The 26,079-nt window shown below is 33.0% G+C and overlaps 1 protein-coding gene and 1 non-coding gene across 2 annotated transcripts in view; one reads left to right on the top strand and one right to left on the bottom strand.

Annotated features, from left to right (window-relative positions):
* Positions 1-8,560, top strand: part of LOC129231252 (zinc transporter ZIP10-like) — a 92,035-nt gene extending 83,475 nt beyond the window's left edge. The window contains exons 12-13 of the mRNA XM_054865530.1: positions 2,911-3,095; positions 5,370-8,560. Coding sequence (XP_054721505.1) covers positions 2,911-3,095; positions 5,370-5,489 — 305 coding nt within the window. The 3' untranslated portion in view covers positions 5,490-8,560. The remainder of the gene's footprint in view (positions 1-2,910; positions 3,096-5,369) is intronic.
* Positions 8,561-20,735: 12,175 nt separating this feature from the next.
* Positions 20,736-20,807, bottom strand: Trnah-gug (transfer RNA histidin (anticodon GUG)). The gene has a single exon. It is a non-coding gene; the product is annotated as a tRNA-His (tRNA).
* Positions 20,808-26,079: the final 5,272 nt, after the last annotated feature.

Here is a 26,079-nt window from a genome sequence, read left to right on the forward strand (position 1 = left end):
TTAAAATGCGATGTTTTTACCTCATACTTTTAATTACTCGTATTAAAATTAAAAAAAAAAAAAAAAACTGGAACTTTTTTGGTTCTGCCTTGGTTTTTTTAGAGGGAGGAGGGAGTTGAAGTGAAAACACTTTCTTTTTTTTTTCTTCCATACCGTTTGCACTTGTCACACAACAACAAAATGCAGAAACCCAGTAAGAGAACAGAAACAAACTTTAATAGCCATTTCCTTTTTTGAGTTTTATAAAAGGAATAGCCTGCTGCTAATTCATCCAAGAAAACCTTCTGAAACCATAGTTTTTTTTTTTCAATCAAATTACGAATTGTTCATTCACTGATCCGTCAACCCTACCTACTTATTCTTAAAAAATACTCAAGTTCCTAGGCCAGAAGGCGAGTCAATATTGATTACAGCTGTGAAATGAAACTTTCAATTTACGTGTTAATAATTCACGTACTTTTTTTGTTCATCGATTCCGAAACCACCAAGCAATCAAATATCATTGCTACATTTTATAAAACGTTTAAAGCAACGATGAAATATTTCAAGGTTATATTGCCACTTTGAAACATCACATTGGATTCTTGTACTACGCAAGGTTCAGCATTTGACTCGGATTTCTGAATTCTTTTTAAAGTTCAAATAACTAACTGTGCAAAAGCAGGATATTTCTTTTTTCTCTAATGGATGAAGCATAGACAAATTTTAATGGAATCAGTATTCTTCAATTGACTTTTTAAAATTTGAATCAAGTTTTTTTCTTTTTTTTCAGAAATATTCTACTTTACTTCACATAGCTAGAATTGCCACATGTTCACATAGTTTCTTTTGCATAGTAAAGAAGTGTAATAGCGAAAAAATTGACCCTCAAATTTCGGCCTAAATTTTCATTTTTACTCATGTCCGAATGAATGTTGAGTATTGCCCTGGGCAGGTGGCAGGTAAACGGCAGTATCTGTAGAAATGAATTGTTTTGTTGTCATAGTTTTTTCGCTATTTTCGTGCGGTAATCAAATAAGCAAGCCTGTACAATAAAGCTAATGCACAACGGATGACGAAAATGCGAAAAAATAAAAGAAAAAATTTACAGTTATTGTCCTTTACTTGCCCGCGGCAAAGTAGTCCGCACGTGCAGATGTAGACATTCATTTTGACGATCCCAGAGTTAATTATCACGTGTTTTCTTGTGACGTCTGTACGTGCGTCTGTCTCTCGCATAACTCAGAAACGGTAAGCGACAGAAGGTTGAAATTTTGCATGTAGACTCTAAGTGGGGTCTAGTTATGCACCTTCTCTTTTGGTTGAATTCGGATTGGTCAAAAAGGAACCTTTTAGGAGGAAAATTGGTGTTAATTTTAATGCAGACTTCAGTGACATTATAATTTGGCTATCAATTTATGATACGTCGCCAAGTTTTTGTTGCAAAAAAATAGTTTTTCGAATTTTGTTTTGGTTTGGCGATATTTTGCTAGTAATTGGATCATCTTAAAGTAGTCGATGTTAAAATCTCTGTAAAACACTTTTTTGCATCGCTTCTCGACAAATTAGGGTTGTAATTATTTTCAAATGTTTCCTTGCTCACTCTAAGGTGCTATTATATTGTATTTTTGTTCTGTATACGCGCTCCATTTAGTTTTATGCAGTTTTAGTTCGTTGTTGGTTGGTTGATTTGATTTTTATGGCGCAAGAGCCCTTGAAGTCTATACTGCGCCAAACGATTTTTTATTATATACAATTTATTTTTCATTCAAGAATCAAGTCAAGTAAGTAGAAGTAAGCATATTTTGAAGTAAAAAGCATAAAACTTCAAGTACTGGTATTAAAAAAGGAGGGCCGAAAAAACATATAAACGTTAAAAACATTTAAACAAATAGAAGATAACGAAAAAATGGACGAAACAATGTCTTGCAAAATATGGAAAGGACGAAATCACATAATGACGTAACGAACACTAAATTAAAAAAGAGAAACCAATATCACGGAGGAAGGAGTACAAATTGAGATGGGGTGGTTCCCCCAGCAACTCCTTCAAAGATGGGTTAAAATTATTAAAATACATAAAACGTATATGTTTAAAATTTGGGCTGTTGCATAAAATATGCAACAGTGTCTGGTTGACGTTACATTTAATACAAGTTGGAGCTGGTTCACGGCATAAGAGGTATTTATGGGTGAACCTGGTATGACCGATGCGAAGACGAGTTAATAAAACTTGTTCTCTTCTGGTAAGTTGTAATGATTTGAAACCTTTATCTGACGGTTGGATCGAATGTAATTTATTTAGTGTTTCAAGATTCCAGGTCCGCTGCCAATGTGTGTTAAGACATTCAGAAATTGCATTTTGAATGTCATCAAAAGGAACCCTAAAACCTATGCAGTTTTAGATCAGAGGTGCTAAAAAGTATCACCTTTCTTTACATTTGAAGTACAGTTCTTTATACTGTTTTATATGTAGGAAATGTCTAAAATGCTATTTATTTATGAAGTGTTGCTTCAAATGCTCGTACTTCTTGACCGCAACCAACAAACAATATCTCCGGTAGTGTCCCCTACTGTTGAACCAAGTAAACTTGAGGCGGGCGAAATTGAGCACGGGGGAGAAATATGGAGTCTTTTCCCTATTTAAGTCATGAGAAAACTTTTTGAGATAAAGATTAAAATATAAAAGAAATTATTTTAAAAGCTGAAGCTTTTTTTATCAATACAATATTTTTATAAACCTCTTGTATTTTACAATTATATGGAAATCAAATATTTTGATTTTCATTTCATTTTCAGATGAGAACATGTAGCAGCATAAAAATGCATGATATTTTGAGTAGTTATATTTTAAGAGATTTAAAAATCTGAGTTACTTCTCTCTTTTAGCTTCCTGTTTTCGAAAAATTTAAGCCAGTGTTACTTTTTTAGCGGATTTTGTCATGCTGACACAAGCTGGATTACCTTTCAAAAAAGCCTTAATCGTCAATTTCATTTCTGGAATCACGGGATACGGAGGTATGATCATCGGCGAACTGATGTCCGATGAAGCTTGGCGTGTTTGGTTGCAACTTGTCACTGGTGCACTTTTCTTGTATGTCTCAATGGGTGAGATGGTAAGCCAAAACACCTTCTTTTCTCATTTCTTCTCAGTTTGTCATTAGTTTAGGGATTCTTCGCTTTAATTATTCCTCTTAATTATAGCAGTTTTATGAAGAAAATTGCTCGCAATCTTTTTTGTATTATCCTTAAATGTGTATGTGTTTAGTATTTTCTCTATTGTTGTACATGGTGCGCCACCAACTCCTCCGCGATTTGGAAGACTTATTGAAAGAAACATTACAAGTTTTGTTTCGAAAATTTTCTATATGAGGCAGTGAGAAGCAAAGGGACGTAAGTGGACACTTTCATGTTTTGAGTAAAACGCGTTTAAAAATAACATCCTAGGTAGGCTTTCATTAAAATATTTTTCCAAATCATGCCGTATAGCAGCAACTACCTGGGCTACTAGTACCATCTCTTGCCCCAGGACAGAGGAGAGGTTCACCTACCATGTGTACTGGCTATCTCCAAGTTTTTAATTTTGCCACTTACATCCCTTTGCTTCTCACTGCCTCAATTGCCTCTGGCATTGAAACATCAATTCAATCACTGCCTCAAATATGAACCTTTTGTGATGCGGCAGATGGCAAGTAGTCTAAGTCTTGTTTCCCTCGCTGTAACATTTTCGATCAATATTAGCAAATGCAGTTGTGAGCCTTCGGCGCAAATGTAAACCAAGTTTTCCTAAGGGTGTGAACACACGATCTTTGATGTTACCACATACAAAAACCGCTTGGGGTTAGGTCCGGAGAGTGACACTTAGTGTTCGTTCGGGTTTTAACAAGATGGGACAACCCCCTCCCTCCATTTTCTGACTGTCTTCTATCATAACTTGCTCACACCATATCAAACGTAAAACATTTTTAAAGATTTTTCACCTCTGTCAGATTTAAATAAACGAACTAGTCACATTTCTGGAATTAAAATAATAATAATAGTTAAAAACCAGGTTTTTAAATTCCATCTGTGGAGCGCGAATGCTTCCCTCAGATCAACTGGTTAATGTAAATAATTCAAAGTTTAATTCCGAACTATTTTTTGAAATTTTAATTTTGTTATTTTTACTGAGTAATTAAGAAGGCTTATTGATTTCACTTTGTCATGCATTGAAGTTTCTTACTCTCTTGACTTCGAGATTAGTAGATCGCAAGTCACGTGACCTATTACGGTGTAACCAATAAAGTTTATGAAAGCTAAACTATTGATCGAAAGAAACACTGGAAACAAATACAGTAGACTCTCTGTTTAACGACTTTCAAGAGACCACAAAAAAAAAACGTCTTTAAATAGAATGCTTTTTAAAATTACAGTGAAGCATCAGGGCCGTGAAAAGGCGTTTTAAATAGAGGAAATCGTTAAATAGAGCGTTGTTAAACAGACAGCCAACAGTATTACAGTCGGCCTTGTTCGCACACAAAAAGTGTGTTTATTTTTGCTTTCTGTACTTTTTTTTTTTTTTTTTTGCAGATGATAAATTTTTTCTTCTCTTATTGATTTTTATTTTATTTTGTTTTATTTTTTATTTTATTTATTTATTTATTTATTTTTGTCGTGTTAATGTTTTTTTTTATTTTTATATACTTGTTTATTTTATTTTGCAAATCCTTTGGATAAATCCTTTCGCATCTTATTATTGACTTTTTTTCGCGAGCGTTGTTGAATGGTGAGTGTAGAAAACTGAAATCTGTTTTGAAAACTATATTTTTAAATTATATTTGGAAGGTTGATCTCCTCATTCCAATGTTATTTTAATTTATTTCCTTTATTTTGGAAATGTTATGAACGTTCTTTCGTTAAAAAAAAAAAAAAAAATATGTAGAGCTGGAGTAGAATTGAAATCATATGCAAGTATTTTTACCATCTCTTGAAAGGTTCCATTTTTGCTTCTTTGGAAGTTTCCTATTTCAGTTTCGATTGCGAAAAATTTTACTGCTATTTTTAGAAATCATACGAGGTAGTGAGAAGCAAAGGGATGTAAATGGACACATTTTCAAGTTTTGATAAAAACGCATTTAAAGATAAGATCTTAGGTAGGCTTTCATTGATTTTTTTTTCTAAATCATGCTATATAGCAGCACCTACCAAGACTACTAGTACTATATCTTGCCCCAAGACAGAGGAGGAGTTGACCTACCATTTGTACTGGTTATCTCCAAATTTTTAATTTTGCCACTTTCATCCCTTTACTTTTCACTATCTCATATAGCTAATCCTTACTATTTTTATTATTACTATTTATTTATTTTTAATGATTTCATGGGTAAAATATGTGCATTCTTTTTACACAGCTTCCCGAATTGAAAGCTCCAATTAATAAGAAGTGGTTAAAGTTTATTTTAAAACAGATCGGAATCGTCGTCGGTATTGTTCTGATGGTCTGCATCACTATTTTTGAAAATTCAATATAGATGAGGAATCCTTAAAGATGTCCATATACACTATTCTTGATATTTCTTTGACAGTATTCTGAACATGTATATCTTTTATCTTTTTACTTAATAATATATTCACCTTTATATAATTATTGAATTTTATAGCGATTTTTGCGACTCTGAAGGTTTCCTTTGTAACGGCAGCATTTACATATATATATATATATATATTAACTTTAATACGAATGTATAGTATTCTCGTGAGACCATGTGTTTTCATACACAAATCTAGTTATTTTTACTAATTTGTAAAGACATTTGGACATTTTTTAATCTTAAAAGCATTATTGTTTTATTTTTATTTATTTTTTTTCAATTTATTTATTTTATTTTGCGTTTCTTTCCAGATGGCTTCTTTTTCCGTTTTGAGAACAATAGCTATAAAATTATTTTATAAACCATATGTTGTGAGACCTCCAGAAATATTGAAAGTACATAAAAATAAAAGTAAAAATATTAACTATATGAGATTAATCTTAATATACTACACATTTTTCGGACTTTTTCAAAGTAACCTCACCTCTAGAATTATTTGTCTTAGTTGTTTGCGTCAAAGAAAAAGAAAATTAGGTCAGAAGTGGCGCTTTCAAATATTCCAAGAATATGAAAATGGTATCATTTTAGCATCAGATAGTAATATTTATAAGTACATTTTTGCTATCGTGTCCAAATTAATCGAACCAAGTTGCCATTTTAATTTTGCTTCCCGGATTGTTAGCGCCATATGCACAAGAAAAATATTTTTAAAAATATTTCAATTCAGCCACCCTGCCGTCATAGCACATAATAATGCCAACATTTCCGCATCTGCTAGTAGCTTATACAAGTACATTTTTGCCTGTATGTCCACACTGTACATTCCAAAATTTCATTTGCATTTTTTTCATTTAGAATCAAAGCGTTAATATTAGACATGACTTTTTTTCGCTTGGTGCTACATGTGCGACTATTATGATGCAGTTTTCAAACAAAGGAATATATTTCATAAAAATTTACAATAAAATATAAGTTATCTTTTTTGGAATGTATTGCAGTTGTATTGATTTAATTGCAACTGCTTAAATTTGTCATTTAATAGTGTCATTTGGCACGGATTATTTTTTCAAAATCATGCTTTAAACATTTTTATTTCTCTAAATAAATAAATGGCAGAAATAAAGCTAATGGTCTCTTTTTCACAATGTTTTAAAATTCTTTTAAGGTTTTCGAAGCAAAATGAAAATCTCCGTTTGGTTATAACTAGAATGCTATGCGTGCAACTCTTTATTTTCCCATTGTTTTTTTATTTCTTATTTATTTATGTTTTACTTTTTACTTTATATTTCTGAATGAATCCGTCCAATATTTTTAAATGTATTCAAGTATATTTATTTAAAATCATGTACTTAAAATTGATTTTTGGAATCAAATTTCATTAAACATCTGTGATAATATTTGACTTTGTGAATTGTTAATGATTTTTATGTGCAGTTCCTAAAAATATGAGTTTTTGATCCAATAATTTACTTTTATGTTTCTTTCCTGTAGCCCATTTGTGCATTGTGTTCTTAATATCATCTTATTTCGTTCATGCTGAATTAAAGTTCAAAATCTAAATATTACGTTCAAACGTTCAGTGCCGTTAATATTTTTTAAAAGTTAATTTTATTTGCTCCAAGATTTTACTTTGAGCTTCTTGATATATTTCTTATTTCGTTAGTGTGTAGTATAATAAATTGTTTTGTATCTTTTTTTATTCTTGCAATTTCTTTTACTAATGTACGTTTAAAAAAGACTCTGAAAGCGCAAAATAATTTTGATCTACTTGCGCACAAAGTCCGTCAATTAATTTGTCTCAGTTAGTGTAGCAAACAATTGTCACTAACCCCTATACGTTATTATGCATACATTTTTTATTTACTAATTTTTGAGGCCATGAATTTTGCATGAGCATAAGAAGCAAAATTAGTTTCATACACCCTACAAAAGAATTTTTCCCTTTTTAAAACCTTTAAATTACTTCTAAACACATTCTTAAATATTCTTTTTTCTCCTGTTTAACTTTAATCTGTGTAACTTATTCCTGTATACTTAAAACTATTTTTTTAATTACTAGATCAATTTGTAAACTCTTCTTAATTTGTTACTATTAAGCATGTGCGCTCATACTTTTTTTAATTTTTTCTACCCCAAATAACTAATTATTTTTCATATGGCACGCTATCATGCCAAGAAAATTATCTTTGAAGTGCATTGTCTGAGATAAAAGCTTATTCTTACCCACACATAATTACATTACGTTTTTGTTATTAACTACTAGTATCAAATTTAGACTATGTAGATTTATTCTTTCATGTTTTTCTTTCTTTTTTTACATACTTTTGGGTTGTTTCTTCTTGGATCTGCAGTTATGTTTGAAAGTATTACATTAGTTGAATTGGTTGTGGTTCTTTTACCACCGCAACATTTTAAATGTCAAAAAATGTATTTTTGAATAAAACTTTTATCATGGCTTATTTTGAAATATAGACTTCAGCTGTTCATAAGAGAAAACCAGATTCTGATGGCTTAAGATTCATAAGCATGACCTAAACATTAATTATGTATCTTTAGGATACCGAAGCTACCATAAAAACACTCATATCACCTTCGAAACGCTAACAAAGAAAATGCTCACCTCCCCTGCCTCTCCCTCATTTGCTTCTTACTAGAAACGTGTTGTAGCCACCTTCTGTTTTTACTGTCATAGCTTATATTTTGAATAAAATATTTTTAAAAAGTAGGAGCATCAAGAGTAATTTCAATGAAATTATTATCAAAACCCTGACTTTTTATGGCTAAAATGTGATTTTTAGCTCTGAAGAGGTATTAAAACAGCTTAAAATCACTAGAACACAAAATTAATCAACAATGAAAAAGAGCTCAAAATTATCCTCAAATTACTGGTTCTTCTTTATAAGCAGCTGTGAAAAAAGGTTTTAAAAGTGTATTTTAAACCTGATCTCTTTCTTTACATTCCAATATATAAGAACTTATATATGTATTTTTGAAACAATAAAGGTTTGAGTTGTGTGCTTGTTGTTGCATTCATTACATCCTTATTTTTCAAGCATTTGAAGTTTTAAATAGAGTAATTAAAACGACTTGCATTTAGCTCGCAAAGCAGTTTTTTTGTGAGCAATTACGCATTGCTACTTGTCCTCGCTTAATTGAAGTACCTTTCGAGTCACTTTTGAGCTCCGCCGGCCTCCGAGCTCCTCCTGGGAGGTGATGTCCATGTCTCCCATAATCGATTTTATTTCTTCCCGACCCTCTCGACTTGACACAAACCTTTTCAAACAAAAAAAGCATCCATCATCCACCACACAACATTTAGCATCTAGCCCCTGTCATTAATTTGAATTTTGACATCTTGTATTCAAATTATGTTTTTCGCAATTATAATTGCGGTAGGAGCCATTTGTGGAAACAAGAAACCCAATTAGTTGGGTTCGCAATTCGTGGTTGCAAAAAACATAATTTGAATTCAAGATATAAAAATACAAATTGATGCCAGGAGCTGGATGCTTAGGCAAGGGTGCCCACCCGCTCTAAGAGCAAGGGCGCACCCCTACCCCTAAAAAACGCGACGACTCCCCTTCAAAAAAAACCAAGAGGGAAAAATATCCCTCAAAACACCCTCCCTAAAATTTTCAATGGTGCAGTCTGCGCCATGACTCAACCCCCCCCCCCCGTGAGCACCCCTGGCTTAGGCCTGGATTTTTTTTTCGGACATATGACACTTTGTTGAGCATAAATAACAGAGACTGCAGTTAACGATCTTGTTTAATTTTTTTTTTTACTTTCCTTAACTCAGTGGTACAGCTTGCTATCAGAAACTCACAATTTTATATTTTTAGGGGGAACAGAGAAATGTTTCTAATGTAATCATTACTAATACTGGCACCAAACGGTATCCAGTTTGCCGGATACGCTTTTAAGTGCCAAAGTTTTTCAAAAATAATTATTTTAAAGCTTTTGCTATCATAAGCAGCAAAAGTTATCATACAGCCTTGAAGAAGCCGTGGTTTCTACCAACCTATATAAAAATATCACGTATCAATAAATCTGAAATCAAAATTTGTCAGAAATAAAGTTTTGAAATTGAAAACTAAATTTTCATAGTAAACTATAAAGTTACCTGAAAAGGAGTGCTATCTTCACTTTTAAAATAAATGATTTATAAAAAAAGCATAAAATATAGTAGTGGGTATCGAAATAATCCTTATATATTATTTCTGTAGCCTGTTTTTGGTTTCTACGCCAAATTTCCCTCAATTCTTGATCGATTTCATTGATTTACGGCTAATTTTATAGCTTATGGTGCTGGCTACTGACGAAAAATAGACCCAAGGTCTAAAAATTGTTTCTTTTAGCCGAAAAACCTGTTTTAAAGAACCAGAATAAGGTTTTCGTCAAACTTATAACTTTAATTTGCGCTAGGACCGACAGAGCTGATAGCTTGATCGGCAGAGCGTTCTCTTCGTAACCAGGAGATTACGTGTTCGGGCCCACGTCCGGACAATCTGCAACAAAAAAATTAGAGAAATATCGCGCATTACATAAACACTGAATTAAATGAATAACAACTATGAGGGAATGGAATAAATGAGAAGGAAATGCTCCTTGCTGATATGAAAACATTCAGTGGTTTGTGCTAAATTACTTCGGAATTGTACGTTTTTTTTTCTTTTTTAAAGCTTTGGCTCTGGTAAGAAAATTAAAGCATAATGTAAGCGAAAATATAAGTAACAGGTTTAAGATTTCAGACTACAATATAGAATTATTTTTTGTTCAGAAAAAAATAATAAATCGTATATTGAAATATATATTCTTCTAATGAGTTTTTGACTCTTTGTACAAATAAAAAAATTACTACCTCAATTTGAAGGGTAAAATATATATTTTTTCTTCTTTTTGCAAAAAAAAAAAAAAAAGCTTATCACATTTTTACTACATTCGAAAAGCTACGCTTAAAATAGAGCATACTTCAATTTATTTTGTATTTTAACCGTGCTGTTAAATGATGAACGCGTGCTGCCATCTAAGTTATAACGGTTCAAGCAGCCTGCGGTAAGGAATTGTAAAAATTTTCAAAAATAAAAACATTTCTCTTCAATATCTTATCTTATAAATTATTCCCTTCTCATTTTAAAACTTATCAGGCTGACTAATGACGAAAAATAGACTTACGGTCGAAAAATCAAGTTTTCGGAAACGCACCTTGCTGTTTGAAAACCTTGATGCAGCCTGTGGTTCTTATGAATTTTTTTTTTTTTTTTTTTGCAAAGTTCTAATGCAGTTTTCCAATTTTTTACGTCGCTTTCGGCAAAAAAAAAGCCTGTGTGTGTGTGTGTGTTCATATTTTAATAAAGCTTAAAAGCACTGGAATTAGTTGTTTGGGTAAATTGATAAGTTTTTTTCGGTAGAGCGTTCGACTATAAACTATCTGAACTTCGGGCAAGCTTGGGCTGTCCGAAATAATATCAAATGTATATTAGTATTACGCATTACATGTACTCATAACATGCAAACGTAATAAAATAAATGCAGTGGGAATGCTACTTGGTGTTTCTACACCTTTATGCAAGTTACAGTTATTATTCAGATAAGTTGACTGTTAATCGAAGGGTGATCTTCCCTTTTTTTAAGCTCTGACTACATCCAGATCACTCAGCATAATATAAGCATAAAAAATATTAGATTTACCTATAGGAAATCCTTTTTGTGCAGAAAAACATTTTCATTGTATGCTGAAATGTAGATGTTTCTAATAGCAGTGTTCAACCTTTTGTACAAATGAAAAAATACTGCGCCAAATTAAAACTACGAGTTTCACCCAGTAAACCTTTAATTTTTTATTCGCGCAAATACGATATAAAGCATGAAAATTATTATCAACTTCATTAGCAAGAAATCATTTTCTACTCCTCTGCTTTCTGCTGAAAAAAAAAAACATTTTGTCTACGTTCGAAAAATTACACTTAAAAAACGGACTCAGTTCAACTGCGCTTACTTTTTTTTCGTTTCTTCTTCATAATGTTCTTCCTTTGAAATTTTTAAAAAGCGAAATGCCTAATGAAACGATTCGAAGCATAGTGCGGAGTTCCGCACGGGTCTACTAGTGATATATAATTGCCATATTAATTGAACGATTTACTTTTAAAAAAGGATTCGTTTCAAATTTCAAACTGAACGCTTGCTCTAAACATTACTTTGTAATAATTCATTTCAAAGAGTGATAAAGAATTACAGAAACATATAAAACTTATTTGTATAACACTGTGTTCTATCGTTTATAAAGATACAGATGTTTCATGAGTTTTATGATGCATCTCATAAAATCGCAACTGTACAATACGAGTTAATTAATTTAAGCCACCTTTGTTTAAACAAAGATACTGCGCACCTTCTGTTGCAATAGTAACGGAAATCATGTTGCTTTGAAAACTCGGGAACTCGGAAACTGGCTGAATAAACCTGAATTTAAAAGCTTTGATCTGAATATTGTATGCATTATAAGTTAAACACAAAGCATGGCGCTCATCTGACGTTTCCCGTTCATTTTAGTGACAAAACAGTAACAAATCTTTGCAATAAATCTTTTTAGTATCCAACTTATACTCGCTGTTCGAATAAAAGAGTACACATTTCCAATTCTTAGTAAAATATTCGCTTTTTTAGAATTGTTTGCAGTTTGAACTGTATGAAAACAAATATATTTAACACCTTTAATGATAAAACAATATTGACTTCATTACGTGCATTACCACATGCTTTTGGTTGCAAATTTATTCATTCGTTATTTTTTCATCATTTCTCATCCTCATTTTAACTGAATGATTGAAGGAACCGTCTTTGTAAAACTCCGGTATTAATTCAAAATCAAATTTCTGTAGCTAGTATTAAAACAACATTACTGATAAAAATAAAACTAAGGGAAAATAATAAAAGCTAAAGTGTAAACTCAAAATAATGTTCGTACATTACAAAAAAATTTCCTGATCATAAACGATATCATCTGTTTCAAATCCTTTTTATCTGGTGAAATACTTTGGGTTTCATAGGCTTAGTTAACAGTTTGGCCCAAACGTTAAATTTGAAAGATTTCAATACTGTTTGTGTTCATAGCTTTTGTTAAGTATTATGGAAGTAAAATAAAGAATATACTAGTCAGAGCACGTGTAGTTTCTTTCCCCAAGTTCAAAGCAAAAAATGATTTTGCGAACTTTTGGTTTTCTGGATAAAAAGTTCTAAATGTGTTCCGTAGAAAGTAATTTTAATCTTTATGAGCCGATTAAAATCAGTAGTGTAATGGTGAGGGGGCTCTATCCCCTACCTTTTTATATTTTACGCTAATTTAACCTCACATTTCAATATTTTAACTCAAGAGCACGACCCCCCCCCCCCTCCTGATTGCCTGAAACGAAACCCTTTCTGAAACACGAAAGGGGGGGGGGAGACTAAATGAGAATTTACTTTCAAAACCGATTATATCCAGTTGTATATTTTTTTGGCAAAACGAGAAAAACGTTTTGCGAGCAAACACTAGCTGTTAGAATTTTTCACGATGTTTTGGTAGGATAACAAGTGATTATTGGCATAAATCTAGGAATTTTTCATCAATTTTATCAGACCTAAATTGCCAATTTTATTTTGGATATGTTCGTTTTTGATGTAAAACAGTGTGTTTATAGCTTGTTTACTGTAAGAATGAGTAGTTTTCTTTTTCATTTTCGTTTATTAGAGTAGTTTAATATTTTTAAATTATCTTTAGTAGTATTACCGCACAAGAAGGATTTAATCCATTGTCAGCCCAATCTAATAAAATTTAATCCTAAACTAGTTGACCAAAAGCTGCTTATTCTAATATTTTAAGATCGATAGCAAAATTATTATGAATATTTCTGCTGAAATTGCAGAAAAATCCTGTTATTTTAATTAAAATGAGTTTAAAAAATTCATTTGCTACGTATTCGTGTACCATTTTAGAGAATCAATATTATATTTACTACATTGAAAAATGTCAGGCTTGTGATAAAGCTCTTTTGGAACGTCTGTTCTTCATATATCGCGATATAGTTGCCAATTTCGCCTTAAATCAAGAATTCTCAGGGGGTTAGCTCAGGTCCATCATTTCGAACTTTTCAAGGGAATGGGGAGGATGGACAAAGTGTATAACTTAATGTAAATATACCAAAAACAGCAAAAACCACTCCCGCTTACATCTAAATACATTAATTTTCTAAAGCCAGTGGGGCAGTTGACCCCCTCTGACTTCCCTAAATGCCCGGTCTTAGTAAAACCCTTCTTTGATTGTGCCCCTTACCAGAAAAGTGTTCTGTTGAAAGTTACTCCGAGAAAATTTTGACCCAGACAGACTGACCCAGAAACAAGACCGCAAAGTTTCCCTTCCCGATATCGATAAACAACGGTTAATATTTTCACTTCCCTTTTTTTTCGCAAAAAATATTAAGAAAACACTTTTTGAATGAAAACGCATTTGAATTTCGAGCAAAAAAATTCAGAACAGGATATAGAAATATTACGACGCATAGGAAACAGGGCGTAAATATGGTTTATACCGGACATTTTTTACACGCAGGATTGAACGTGTCGATATTCAATTTGAAATATTCAAATTTGGGTACTGAAATAACTAGAGGAAACCTTCTTGTGTCAAATAATTTATTTATCTAGCATTCAGCGACATCGTGTCCATGTCTGGTATTTTCTATTGGTCATTTTACTGAATTCTTAATGTCCATTTCTAAAATTTTTTAAGGTAAAATAAAGTAAAATTTTGCTCTCAAATTAAGCATGTTTGTTGTGAGATTTCACACTATATACAGAAAACGAGCTGATGTGTGCATCACATGACTTCCTTTTACTCCAATTTAATGTCATTTCCCCATTATTCGCTATTTTAATGTGATTCAATATTTATTCTCTAAATATCACCAACAATGGCCAAATTGAAACCAAAAAAAAAAAAAAAACTCCGCCAAATTTGTCGCCAAGTTGGCGACAAAACTTGGCGACCAAAAGACTGGCGATATATCGCCAAGTGTCCGACAAATTATAACGCCACTTGAGTTTACATCGAAATTAACAATGATTTCCCCCCCAAAAAGGTGCAAAAGACCCCCTTAGGAACATCCGAAAGCAACCAAAAGGGGAGGTGCACAACTAGACCCCACTACGAGTCTATGTACCAAATTTCAACTTTCTAGGACATACCATTTTTGAGTTATGCGAGATACATACGCACATACGCACATACGCACATACATACAGACGTCACGAGAAAAGTCGTTGTAATTACCTCGGTGATGGTCAAAATGGATATTTCGCGTGTCTATACATTCTTAGGCACTTTTCCGCATGGGGTCGAATCGAAAAAAAAACTCAACATTCATTTGGGGGTGAGCAAAATGGAAATGAAGGGCGATTTTTGAGTGAAAATTTTTTCGCGAATACAATACTTCCTTTTTTGTAAAAGGAAGTAAAAAAAGTGTCAAAATATAGTTTTAAATGCCATTTTACTTAAAGGCGCCAAAGAAATTTTCCCCCATTTGACAATTTGCTTGCCTCGTATGCGCTAAATTTTCATGAGGTAGGGGAGAATTTATATCTTTTCCTTTTTAGAGTTTGATTTCCCGTGATTCATATAACGTACTTACAATATTTCCATTTATTACTTCAGAGTTAATAGAAACATTAAGCACATGTAATTAATTCGCGATAGCTCTCAAAGCTAACACAAGGAATGTATTGTAAATAATTTAATGGAAGTGTATTGATATTTTGGAGTCAATGCGAAAATGAGAAGCCTTGCCGTCTTTTGGATTGGTCCCTTGTAAAAATTTCATTTGGTAGTTTTAAATAAGACTTTAATACATGACTTCAGACATATCTCTTTCCTTCCTAGAACGTATAATAGCCGAATAATTAAGAGTTTCTTCTTTTTTCCCCGTGACTACACCATTTTTTTTTCTTTTAGTCGACAACTTTCTAAGTTTAATCGGTGTCTGAATGACTAAATTCTTAAGGTCTAAATTCAAGTTCAAAATTTGAGATTTTTCACACTAATTAATACATACGTCGTCGTTAATTATACGTTTTCAGATGAAAGTCAGAAAATGTTGATGACTTAAAATTTTGCGAGGGTAAACTTTTTTTTGCTTTTAAAATATTCAGATTAAAATTGCTCTTCAGACGGTGCTGTGTGCTCCGAGTTCATTTTAGTGAACGATAACGCGAGACCACATAGAGCTGTTTTCGTCGATGAATTTATGGAATAATAGGGTATTCGCCGAATGGATTGGCCAAATAGATCTCCAGATTTCAACCCTATAGAGCATGTCTGGGACGTTCTTGGAAAAGTAATGTGCACTCGCTACCCTCCTCCGAGGACAATTTATGGCCTGAGAGCAGCGTTGTTGAGAGAGTAACACCAATTGCCCCCAGAAACTCATAAAGCTGCTTCATTTAAAGTGTGGAATCATGCTCCAAGGTCTGTATAGTATCTGTTAGAAAGGACCATTCCCCCTACTAACCCATTTTCTTATTCAATTTTGAAACCACTGTTTCGTTGTTCATGATCATGCATGTGTATTTTGAATGTTGGATAGTTATTTGTTTTGTATTGTATCAATATATGTACATGCCAAATTTCATTAAAATTGGTTCCATACTTCAGGAGATAACTGATCAAATCTGAAAATTCTCTTAATTTCGCACACTAGTGTTTACTAAATTTCATTTCCATTCGTTGTATCCTTCTTGGTGCCCTGTTTTCGACAAAAATGAACTTTCAAAACTCTACGGATATATTGAGAACCATACGACTTGATCCGAAATTTTTGAAAAGGTTTTATTTTGAAACTCGATTTCGAAACTACTTCACTCTTATAAAAGTAAGTCATTGTTGATGACATCCTTTCGTCCGAGAACAGTAATTTGTTATGTGCTGCCATCTATTAAGCAAAAGTAAAGAAAAAATCTTTTATGCTTTAGTTTATCGTCCATCGGTACAGTAAACGACTCTTACAAAATCACTGGATTATAAAATCAACCGCTTTTTAATATCAAAGCTGAAGGAATCGAATCATTACAATATAAAAGTACGTATAAATCATCCTTTAATATAATGATTTTCGCCGTTTTTATAAAATCTTGCTTATGGAGAGCATATAAAAATTGTTACGGGTATAATTAATTTCAAAGTTATGGCGTACCAAAAAGGGGAGGAATCGGTCATGGAAGCTGAGGAAATCGCGAAATCGCAGTCCCGAATTCTTCCTCTGCAATTGATGGCAGAAAATTGCATGATGTCATACAATGCACTTAACAGCAATGAAGGAATTAATTTTGAAAGTTAAAAAAAAATTTATCAATTGAAAACAATACGCCAATATTTTAAGAACCTTGTGTTAGGGCGGTATAAAAGGGGTGAGTTTTTAGGATTCAAAACCCGTCCGAAATGTTTTACAACTTTTCCACCAAAAAATTGTTGTTGTTTTGTTGAAAAAATGTGTAACTCTTGTATTTTATTTATTCATTTTTCAATTTCATTTGAAGAATAAAATTAGTATTATTGAAGAATTGTAGAAACTCTGTGATACTTGCAGAATTAATTTTTATTGTACTTATTTCGTATAAAACAATATAGCGTTCCTTGAATACTTGATGCCAACAAAAACATCAAAATCCTTTGAATAGGGAAGTATCAACCTATCAAATATTCCTATATTAACTATTGCACATTGTTGACAGGCTTACAAAACACAAAAATTCACCATGGCCGGATTTTTAAAACCAACGATTGATTTTTTATGAATTTTTTAAAGAGCGATGCGCAAAAAAGAGGTGTGGCTTAAAACGTCAGCAGCTGACGTCATTTCCCTGTTCCGATCGGAGCTCCATTTCCATGCCGTGTTGCGCCTACCAGGAGGTGAACAGCACTGTCTTTTTCCGCTTTCTAAAAGCATTTAATCAGCATTTTTTTGATCATGGAGTTAGGATTCACGAAAGGTCAATCTAATAACCTTCCTCAAGTAACGTCATTCATGGTGTTTGACATTTTTCGAAAGGACGAGAGATTTAATATCCTAGAAGTACGGGAGTGAAACAACAAAGTTTCACCATTGTTATTCTTTAAAATTGTACGTACATATCCGTCTATGTTTGCAGTTCATATTATTCGCATTAGTTTCCCTTATCAAGATTGATCATTTCCATTTGTATGTCGATGGTTTTTTTTATCTGAATATATAAATTACAATGTAAGAGCGCTATCCCAGTTCTTACTTGGCGGCTTTTAATGAGGCCCGCATTTTGTAACAACCCTACTGCAAGTGATTCCAGTACTAAGTTTTAGAGCAGTTTTCACATGAAAATTTTTCGCTTTGTTGGCAATAAAAGTTGATCTGCTTTTTTTTTTTTTTTTTTTTTTTTTTTTTTTTTTGTGGAAAATTGTTTTAAATCCATTAATACATGTTTATTATATTTGAGTTTTTGTGCAACTTAGCAAAAAAAGGAAAAATTTTTTTTTTCACTTTTGATAAAAATAATAAATTTGAAAATGGTGTTAATTTCATAAAATAAGTACCTTTTCGCATGTGAGAAAGGTCTTGTAAATATAGAGACGCTACTAGGTGATAAACTGGAAATGTATTTTTAAATTATCAATTTGTATTAGTTAAAATTTGAAGATAGTTTGAATATTAAAAAGAAAGTATCAATAGTTTTTGCATTGTTATTAAAATGCTAATAGTAATGCATCTATTACTTTCTATTTATGTTTATTGTGCAGGGTTTAAATTCCTTTGTTTTACTTGCATTTTTTTTAAAATATCTCATATGCTTATTAAATATTTATTTATGAACGGTTGTGAACATATATTTCAAACTGTATTTCTCACTTGACATAGTTTTTAATTAAAATGCAGTGAAATATTTTCAAATTTTAATTAATAAACACACGTGAAAACACTTCTTTCGAATATCCTGCTGGGACGGAACAATAACAAATCGCTTGTAAGGAGTTTTTTTAGATTTAGATACGCATCCAGGAAAGAAGCAATACTTGTAATTGATTCTACTAGCCATGACAAAGAAAATCAGATTAAAAACAATCGCTGCATTAAACCCTACAGACCAGCAAAGGATTTTCACTACCCTTTTATGCGCGCTGTTAGAAGGCTCTTGTTTTCCCGCGCCTTCCCCCAAAGATCGCCAAGCACTTCTTTGTCCAACCCCGCCGCCTCGCAGCGCGGCAGCGACGTCAGTCAAAGGACTGATTTCGTGAACAAGCAAATGACGTCACTCGCGCGTGAACTTAAAAAAATTATTTAAAAAAAAAGTATTAGTCGTATCGTAAAATTTTTTTCGCAGATGATGTTCATGTATGTTACTCTATCATATAAAAATAAAATTAGAAAATCGAATACTTCCCTATTTGAAAGTGTCAAACTCTAGGTCTAGGAGATGCAGGATTCTCTTTGTATTTATATGAATTCAATTTTAAAAGACAGTGATTTCAATATTGTTCATGTACGCAAGTTTCACCATGCTGAGATAAAAAAGTCAAAATATAGGTGTTACAAATAGCGATGTATGCTATTCAGACTTCAGAATTAATGACTTAGTAAATAGCAAATGTTTGCTAAAGAAACAATCAAAAACCGTTAGTTATAAAAATAAAATAAAAAGGAAAATTTGCATCACTTTTGTTCTTCAAGATGACTGCAGCAGTGGCGGCACGGGGGGTTGCGTTGTGCAAGAGGTGAGGTGGCGCACGCTCAAAAAAAAAAAAAAAAAAAAACACTATATTAAAGTTATTTTTTAAAAAATTGTTAGGGGGGGCGCATTGAAGTCAATGTACGCTACTGGACTGCAGTCTTCTTTGTAACAGCACAGAATCCTGTTGCTTCTTTGACGCACCCTGTTACATTTACAAAGAAACTTTGCCCATCCCCCGAAAGGCAATGGTGCACCCCTCTCAAATGCTACAAACGCAACCCTACAAGAACGAGAACCCCCTAAAATGAGCTCAAAAAACTCTGAAATCACTCTTCTCGCTTAATATTTCATTTGCATATTCTGCCCCCCCCCCTCTCCTCTTGGACAACCCTGTTGGAAATAAGCCCCAGTTTCTCACAATAGTTCCCTTTCAAGTCCAAATGACTTCGGTAGTTTTATCCAGAATATAAGTAACTGCAACGAAATTTTGTTTTATCAATACTACGATTGTTGGCATTTTTCCAGTATAGTAGGGTGGTTCAAAACTACATGTAAAAAAAACTTTCTCCTAGATACCAGGACACCCCTCAATGTTTTCTGACTTGCGGATAGCAATTTACTGGAAGAATTTTAGCTTCCTATTTCAACTGAAAGAGGGCGCTCAACCCCCTCCCCCAAACTTCATCAGTATGGGGAGGAGGGGGGGGGGTAAAAAACTACATTGAAAGGAAAAAGCAACGCTACATATTATATTACACGAGTATTATGCATATACATTGCAATAAAATAATCATTTGCAGAAAAACAGCTGGGAAAATTAAATGTTTCTAAATTTGTGATTTTCTATACTACGGCTAATTTTAAATTGAGGGGTCATTGACACCGTCTTAAAATTTGAGTAAGAAGCTAAAACTTTTACAGCATAATACTGTTAGTAAGTCTAAAAAAATATTGGGTGTCCTGGACTCTAGCTGAAAAAAAGTTTTTTTTTTGAACCACCCTACTGTATAGTTTCAGTTGGGAAGCATCAGTCTTGGCGAAAGATATGATTTCGCTGTAACGGACTTCGCTAAAACGTGTAATGGTATCTCATAGTCAGTCAGTGTCATGTAGATGTTTTGGAGACACACAAAATACAATAAAGTAAAAGAGAATTTCTTTAGAAATACTTTGGAAGTATAAATCCTTTTTATTTTGTTTCGCCACAATTAATGATCAACTTAAAGCTTTTTCAAATGCCTATGTTGCTGAGAAAACGTTAAAAATATTTCTAAATTGAAAACTGCGTCTTACTAAATTAGGTATATTTCATAAATTTATTAAACTTTAGCAAAACGCATACATTAGTGTGTATTTCATCGTACAATCTGGACTGTAAATATTTATTATAATGATATCACTTAAACTATGAAGCAATTAATTTGGCTGTTCCGATTTGCAGCAGTTAAAAACATAATGTGCCGTGACCAGGATTCGAACCTGGGTTATTGCGGCCACAACGCAATGTACTAACCACTATACGATCACGGCGATGATTTATTGTCTGTTACTTATCTTGAGAAATCAATTGTTGCTCTACTTTCCTTAAGAAAGGGTGTGTCACTCAACCGTGAAATTCAGTTCTTTTCGTCAGTTTCACATGTTTGTTCCCAGATGGCAGCACTAAATATTTTTTTATTATAAAATTTATCAAGCTGTTAAATTGAGAGTTCATATAATTAAGTTAACCGAAAGGGAGGGAAAGGGAAATGCCGTTTTATTATAACAGATGACTAATCCAATAATTTGAATGAACAAATCTTAAATTATTTGGGTACGCCTGAAAAAGAAAGATACAAAACGATATTTCTCTCCTTCTTTTAGAACAGCAGACAAAAGTGATCTCCATATCGAAGTTCAAAAATCAGAACGATGTTATTTTTAAATATTTATTTTTTCTAAAAAAAATTCCTTGTTATATTATTCTTACTGAGGCAGAAGTGGTATGTACATCAAAATCCGTACATGAATCGAAATAAATTATTTTAGTTTACTTTTTGCTTGTGATCTAATATGTCTTGAAATAAATAAAAAATAAATCGAGACGAGGTTTCCTTTTAAACAATATAATGAATTTGTAACCCTTCTATATTCATTTGATAAAATAATTTTATATTTATCTATAGCATTAATTGTTCTTTGAGCATCTTTTCATTTTTGATCTTATAAAATCAGAGCAATTTTATTCGAAATTAGTATTGGTGATTAACATATTCTTCAAATGGTTCACGTTAAGCTGCTTCTACTAGTAGCTAGAATACGGATATTAAGCTGGTAGCGGTACTTTAGCACCAATCTAAAAAGTGTTCATAATGAGGAATGCTCGCATTAGTAGAATTACTGATATAGATTCGAGCGAGAGTGTCTTTCCCTCAATAGTGATAGCGACCCCCCCCCCCCCCCCCAACATTACTAAACCCTCCCAAGAACTTGAATCCCCTAAAAGCGAGAAAAATACCTCCCCCCTCTCCTCTTATAAAATTCAACGGCTCAATCTGTGCCGTTATCTTTGAGGAACTTCTTAATCAAAGCGAAGAAAAAAAGATAGGATTTTAAAACTGTATCCCTACTGAAGGAAACAAAATTTGCTATTGTTGCATTTTTATTTTGTCATAATACAAACGTCTTAGAAAGATAATGAATGGAAAAGTAGGTGGTGGGTTTTTTTCTTTAAAATATATTCTGTGGTCAATAAACAAATGCAGCAATATTTTAAATTGTAACAAATTAATAAGAATATTTTTTTTTAATACTGAGATTATTTTTCACTGCAGTGTTTTTGCATCTGGAAAATTTTTATTCTATCCATAAAATATTCATCTATACCTAATTTTTCAAACCTTGAAAAATTCAATCTCTAATAAAAATTCAAATTTCACTAAAATTTTGAGTCTTTGATTTGGCAAATAATGCTTATTAAGGAACCGCTATCACAAAGTTCCAGGACACGAGAAGAGATAGAATGAAGACTTTCATTCGTAAAGTAAAGATCCCATGCCACGTGATAGATTTTAAAGCAAATCATTGGACGAAATTAGGTTTCTTTCGCTAGTTTCACGCAAAACGTGTCAACCATTCGTCGTTGTTGAGTCACGTGACTTGGATTCTTTGCCTCAGCTTTTGCCAAGCAAATGATTTGACTTCTCCCGCCGTACCCAGATTGAAGAACTTGGCTCTAATCCAGGGATTCCAAAAGCGGGTGCCGCTCTGGATGCCGAAGGTTGAAGTAAGGGGGGCGACGAAGTGCTCACACGTTCACAGTATTAAATATTTGTTGTTAGTTAAATAGAAAAGTTTTAAAAAGTTATTCATCAACGTCTCACACTGTTTCAGATGTTTTACTACTGTAAAAAGGAAAGAAATCAGTGTGGAGCCATTCCTTTGTATAAGAAGCTTAAAAAGGTTTTTTTTTTTCAATAAACAAATAACGAATGGAACGCTGTTAATACATACTTCAATTTTTTATATAAAATCATAGAAATCTATTTGCATGATAATTTTATGTTTGTATGTATGAAATGTATGCATTGGATTTCAGAAAACAGGGGTGCTCATTCCCGTAGAACGATGGCACACACCCTCAAAAGTTACGGAAAAAACTCACCTTCAAAATTCCCCCTAATGCTCCAAAAAATTTAAATGACTCAATCTGCACCATCACCATGTTATACTGAATTTTCCTGCGAACTCTGAGAAATAATTTGTCGGGCGCCAAAATATTTTCTCTGGTGCTTAATATTTTACAATTTTTGTTGGACCTTGGTTTTATTATTACTAGAAAAAACCTTTTCTAAATCATAACTTAGAGTGTTTTGTCAGATATGTCGGGGCATTACAGCCGATTTATATTTTCTTTTACTAAAAGAACTATTCTTTTCACTTCAAGAAGATGAACAACTTGACATACATTCGAGAACTGCAAACAAAGCGCCTTGATTCCGGATCAATACGCAAGAAATATCATTAATTAAGGAACTAGCACTCGCGGTGCCGGTTGGATTCGAACTCACGACCTCCTTTTACAGGCAGCTGTCGGAGCAAGCGCTTTTCTCCGCTCGGCCCTGGAGTCCCTATATTTTCTTATAATATTTTTTTTTCCTTGATTCGCTGTACTGCCGTGTAAAGGTTTGCTGTTGTGTGAGGCACAAATGTCGTATCTGTCCTCAAAATGATAAACTGCTTTTTAAAGTTTTAAGTCTCCATTTATTTGATTCCATGATTTTTTTTTTTTTTTAATATTTCCCATGCACAAACAATTATAAAACTCTTTATGTGGGTAAAATATGTTCTAAAGAAAAAATTCGCAATAAATATTCAATTTTTATATTAAAAAAATAGTGCAGTATACACCTGCGACTGACTACTCATTGAAATTTAAATTTTTCATTGGCAACAGACTAAAAAAGTTTGTCTGTGGGTGTGTGTTGACGATAAGGGAACGTATGTTGTATTTGTATTGAATTGTTGTGCTGTGTGTTTTTTTTTTTTTTTTTTGTGTGTGTTCAAAATTGTAATGATAATGTTGGTGTCTCTACTTCGGGACCTTTTGAAGCCTGGCAGAAAGGAGTAAGTAAATCCCTTTCATTTTCATTTTTGGTATTTGATATTATACTTACTGCAATTCATTATAGATTTGAAAACATTGACAAAACTAAGAACGCCGTATCGTACGCTTTGCTACACATTTTGGTACAGATGTGATATACCCCCCCCCCCCCATTTGGCGACATCCGATTTTTTGCACAAAATTGAAATATTTTTCTCGCCAATGAGGCGATAAATTTTTAAGCATGGCATCCCTGGTGAAACTAACCTGCGGTTGGCAACGCGAAGGCAAACTTGTTCGAACTTGTTTACTTGGGTTCTTGGTTTTACGCAGGAGAGATACGTGTTGTTTTGTGCAATATACCTTACAGGAATGCTTATTTTGTGTTAGTTTAGATTCAGTAGTTGTGTTTTGAAGTAAAAACATTAGAAAATGCCATTTTCTTCAAACTTGAAGGTTAATTAAAAGTTAACTCCAACGTGGTGTGTATCTGTAACGCGCCATTGTCAGATGATGTTTTGTTTTGGACTGAGTGTGAGGATTTATACCATAAAAAGGTAAGTTCTTTATTTTAGAATTCACATAAAAATTCTCACTTCGGAAATTCTTTGTTTTTTACAAATCCTTGAGGGGTTCTTGTAGCTTTTAACTTTATTTTTACTGTATGTTAATTAATTTTACAAAAATAGTTCGGTTATTTTGTTCTAAAAGTTAATTCTTATCGATGCCACGAATTATTTAGACATTAACGTGTCTCCTTTAGGTACTGAATTTTATGTTAACAATTGAAAGTTCTTTCGGTTGTACTCTTAAAAATGCTGAATTTTATTAATAAATCTGCACAATAATGGTGCATATTTCACACTTAAAACTGTGTCATTATTGTACACTGAACGGAAGGAGCCACCCTTGGGTGTACATACACATGAATATGCATAATATACATAAATATACATAATTGTGACCATACTCCGACTGTAATGTATATTAACAGTCGGAGGGAGCGAGGTCCTGGCGAGCCAGAGGTCTCATAGTACTTTCGTAATGAGACCGAGGCAGGGCCGGCGAGCCGAGGTCTCATTACGAAAGTACTATGAGACCGAGGGCTCGTATCCCGGAGAAATGATGAAAAAACAATTAATGCATTAATTTCGACTTGTAATTAATACAATAATTTATTTCATTGTATTTTAATATGTTTACAAAAAACCAAGGCCCTGTACATTTTTGAAGCATATATTCGTGATGTTTTTTGTTGTGCTTTTATGTTGTTTTTATATATATTGTGTTCTGAAGTGCTTTGATCATGTTTTTTTATCTGATTTTTTCCTGTCGGCGCTAAAAAAGCATCGCTAAGAGCGATGTATGACATATGTCGTCATACATCGTTTTCTTGGCGACGCTTTCTTGGCGCCAACAGGAAAAAGTCGCCAAGGGTGGGGTATATCACGTCAGTTCCCACATTTTTTTTCTATAATAGAGGCTAAAACAGAAAAATGTATAAGATCACCCCAATATCAATGGTCCCTTGAGCACTTAAAAATTCAGTTAGATGAAAAAGCTACAAGTTTTGCTTTTTTTAAGTCTTTAACGGAAGAAAAGACGTGAATTTTTAAATGCGAAAAAAATAGCAACGATGCCTTTTCCAATAACCTAATTAACTGCGATGTTTAAGAGTTCAAATGTAATCATTAGTGTGCAATACATTCTTATCTAAATTTCATATTTCATTGAACACATTATGACCATAGAAATATATATTCAAATTTTTGGAATCCATTTAAAACAACAATTCCTAAAAATCTTTCTTTAACGGGCGCTGACCGATTTTCGTGTTTCAAATCTGGGTGGTTTCGTAGCAAATGTTGTGACTAGTTTGCTATTTGAATTTGTTTTTAAAAATTCTTAAAAGTTCATTTTACAGTTCTAGAGATTAATAAGCTCTTTATGATAAATGTGTTGTTGAAATTAGGAGTCTAGAGTGGCTTAATGATTATTTAGGGGAGCCCCTCCCTTAAGAGCAAGAGCGCGCCCCCTTAAATATCGCGAAGACCCCCCCCCCCAAAAGGCAAGAGCCCCTCCTCCCAAAAAAGGGAAAATACCCCTTAAAACAACCCTCCTAAAATGTGAATGGCGCAGTCTGCGCAATGACCCCCCCCCCTAGGTGGGCACCCCTGACTTAATGTTCCTTTTCACGTGCATAGCACATTATTTTGT

This window comes from Uloborus diversus, chromosome 10 (assembly GCF_026930045.1).
Source record: "Uloborus diversus isolate 005 chromosome 10, Udiv.v.3.1, whole genome shotgun sequence".
NCBI classification, from domain to species: domain Eukaryota; kingdom Metazoa; phylum Arthropoda; class Arachnida; order Araneae; family Uloboridae; genus Uloborus; species Uloborus diversus.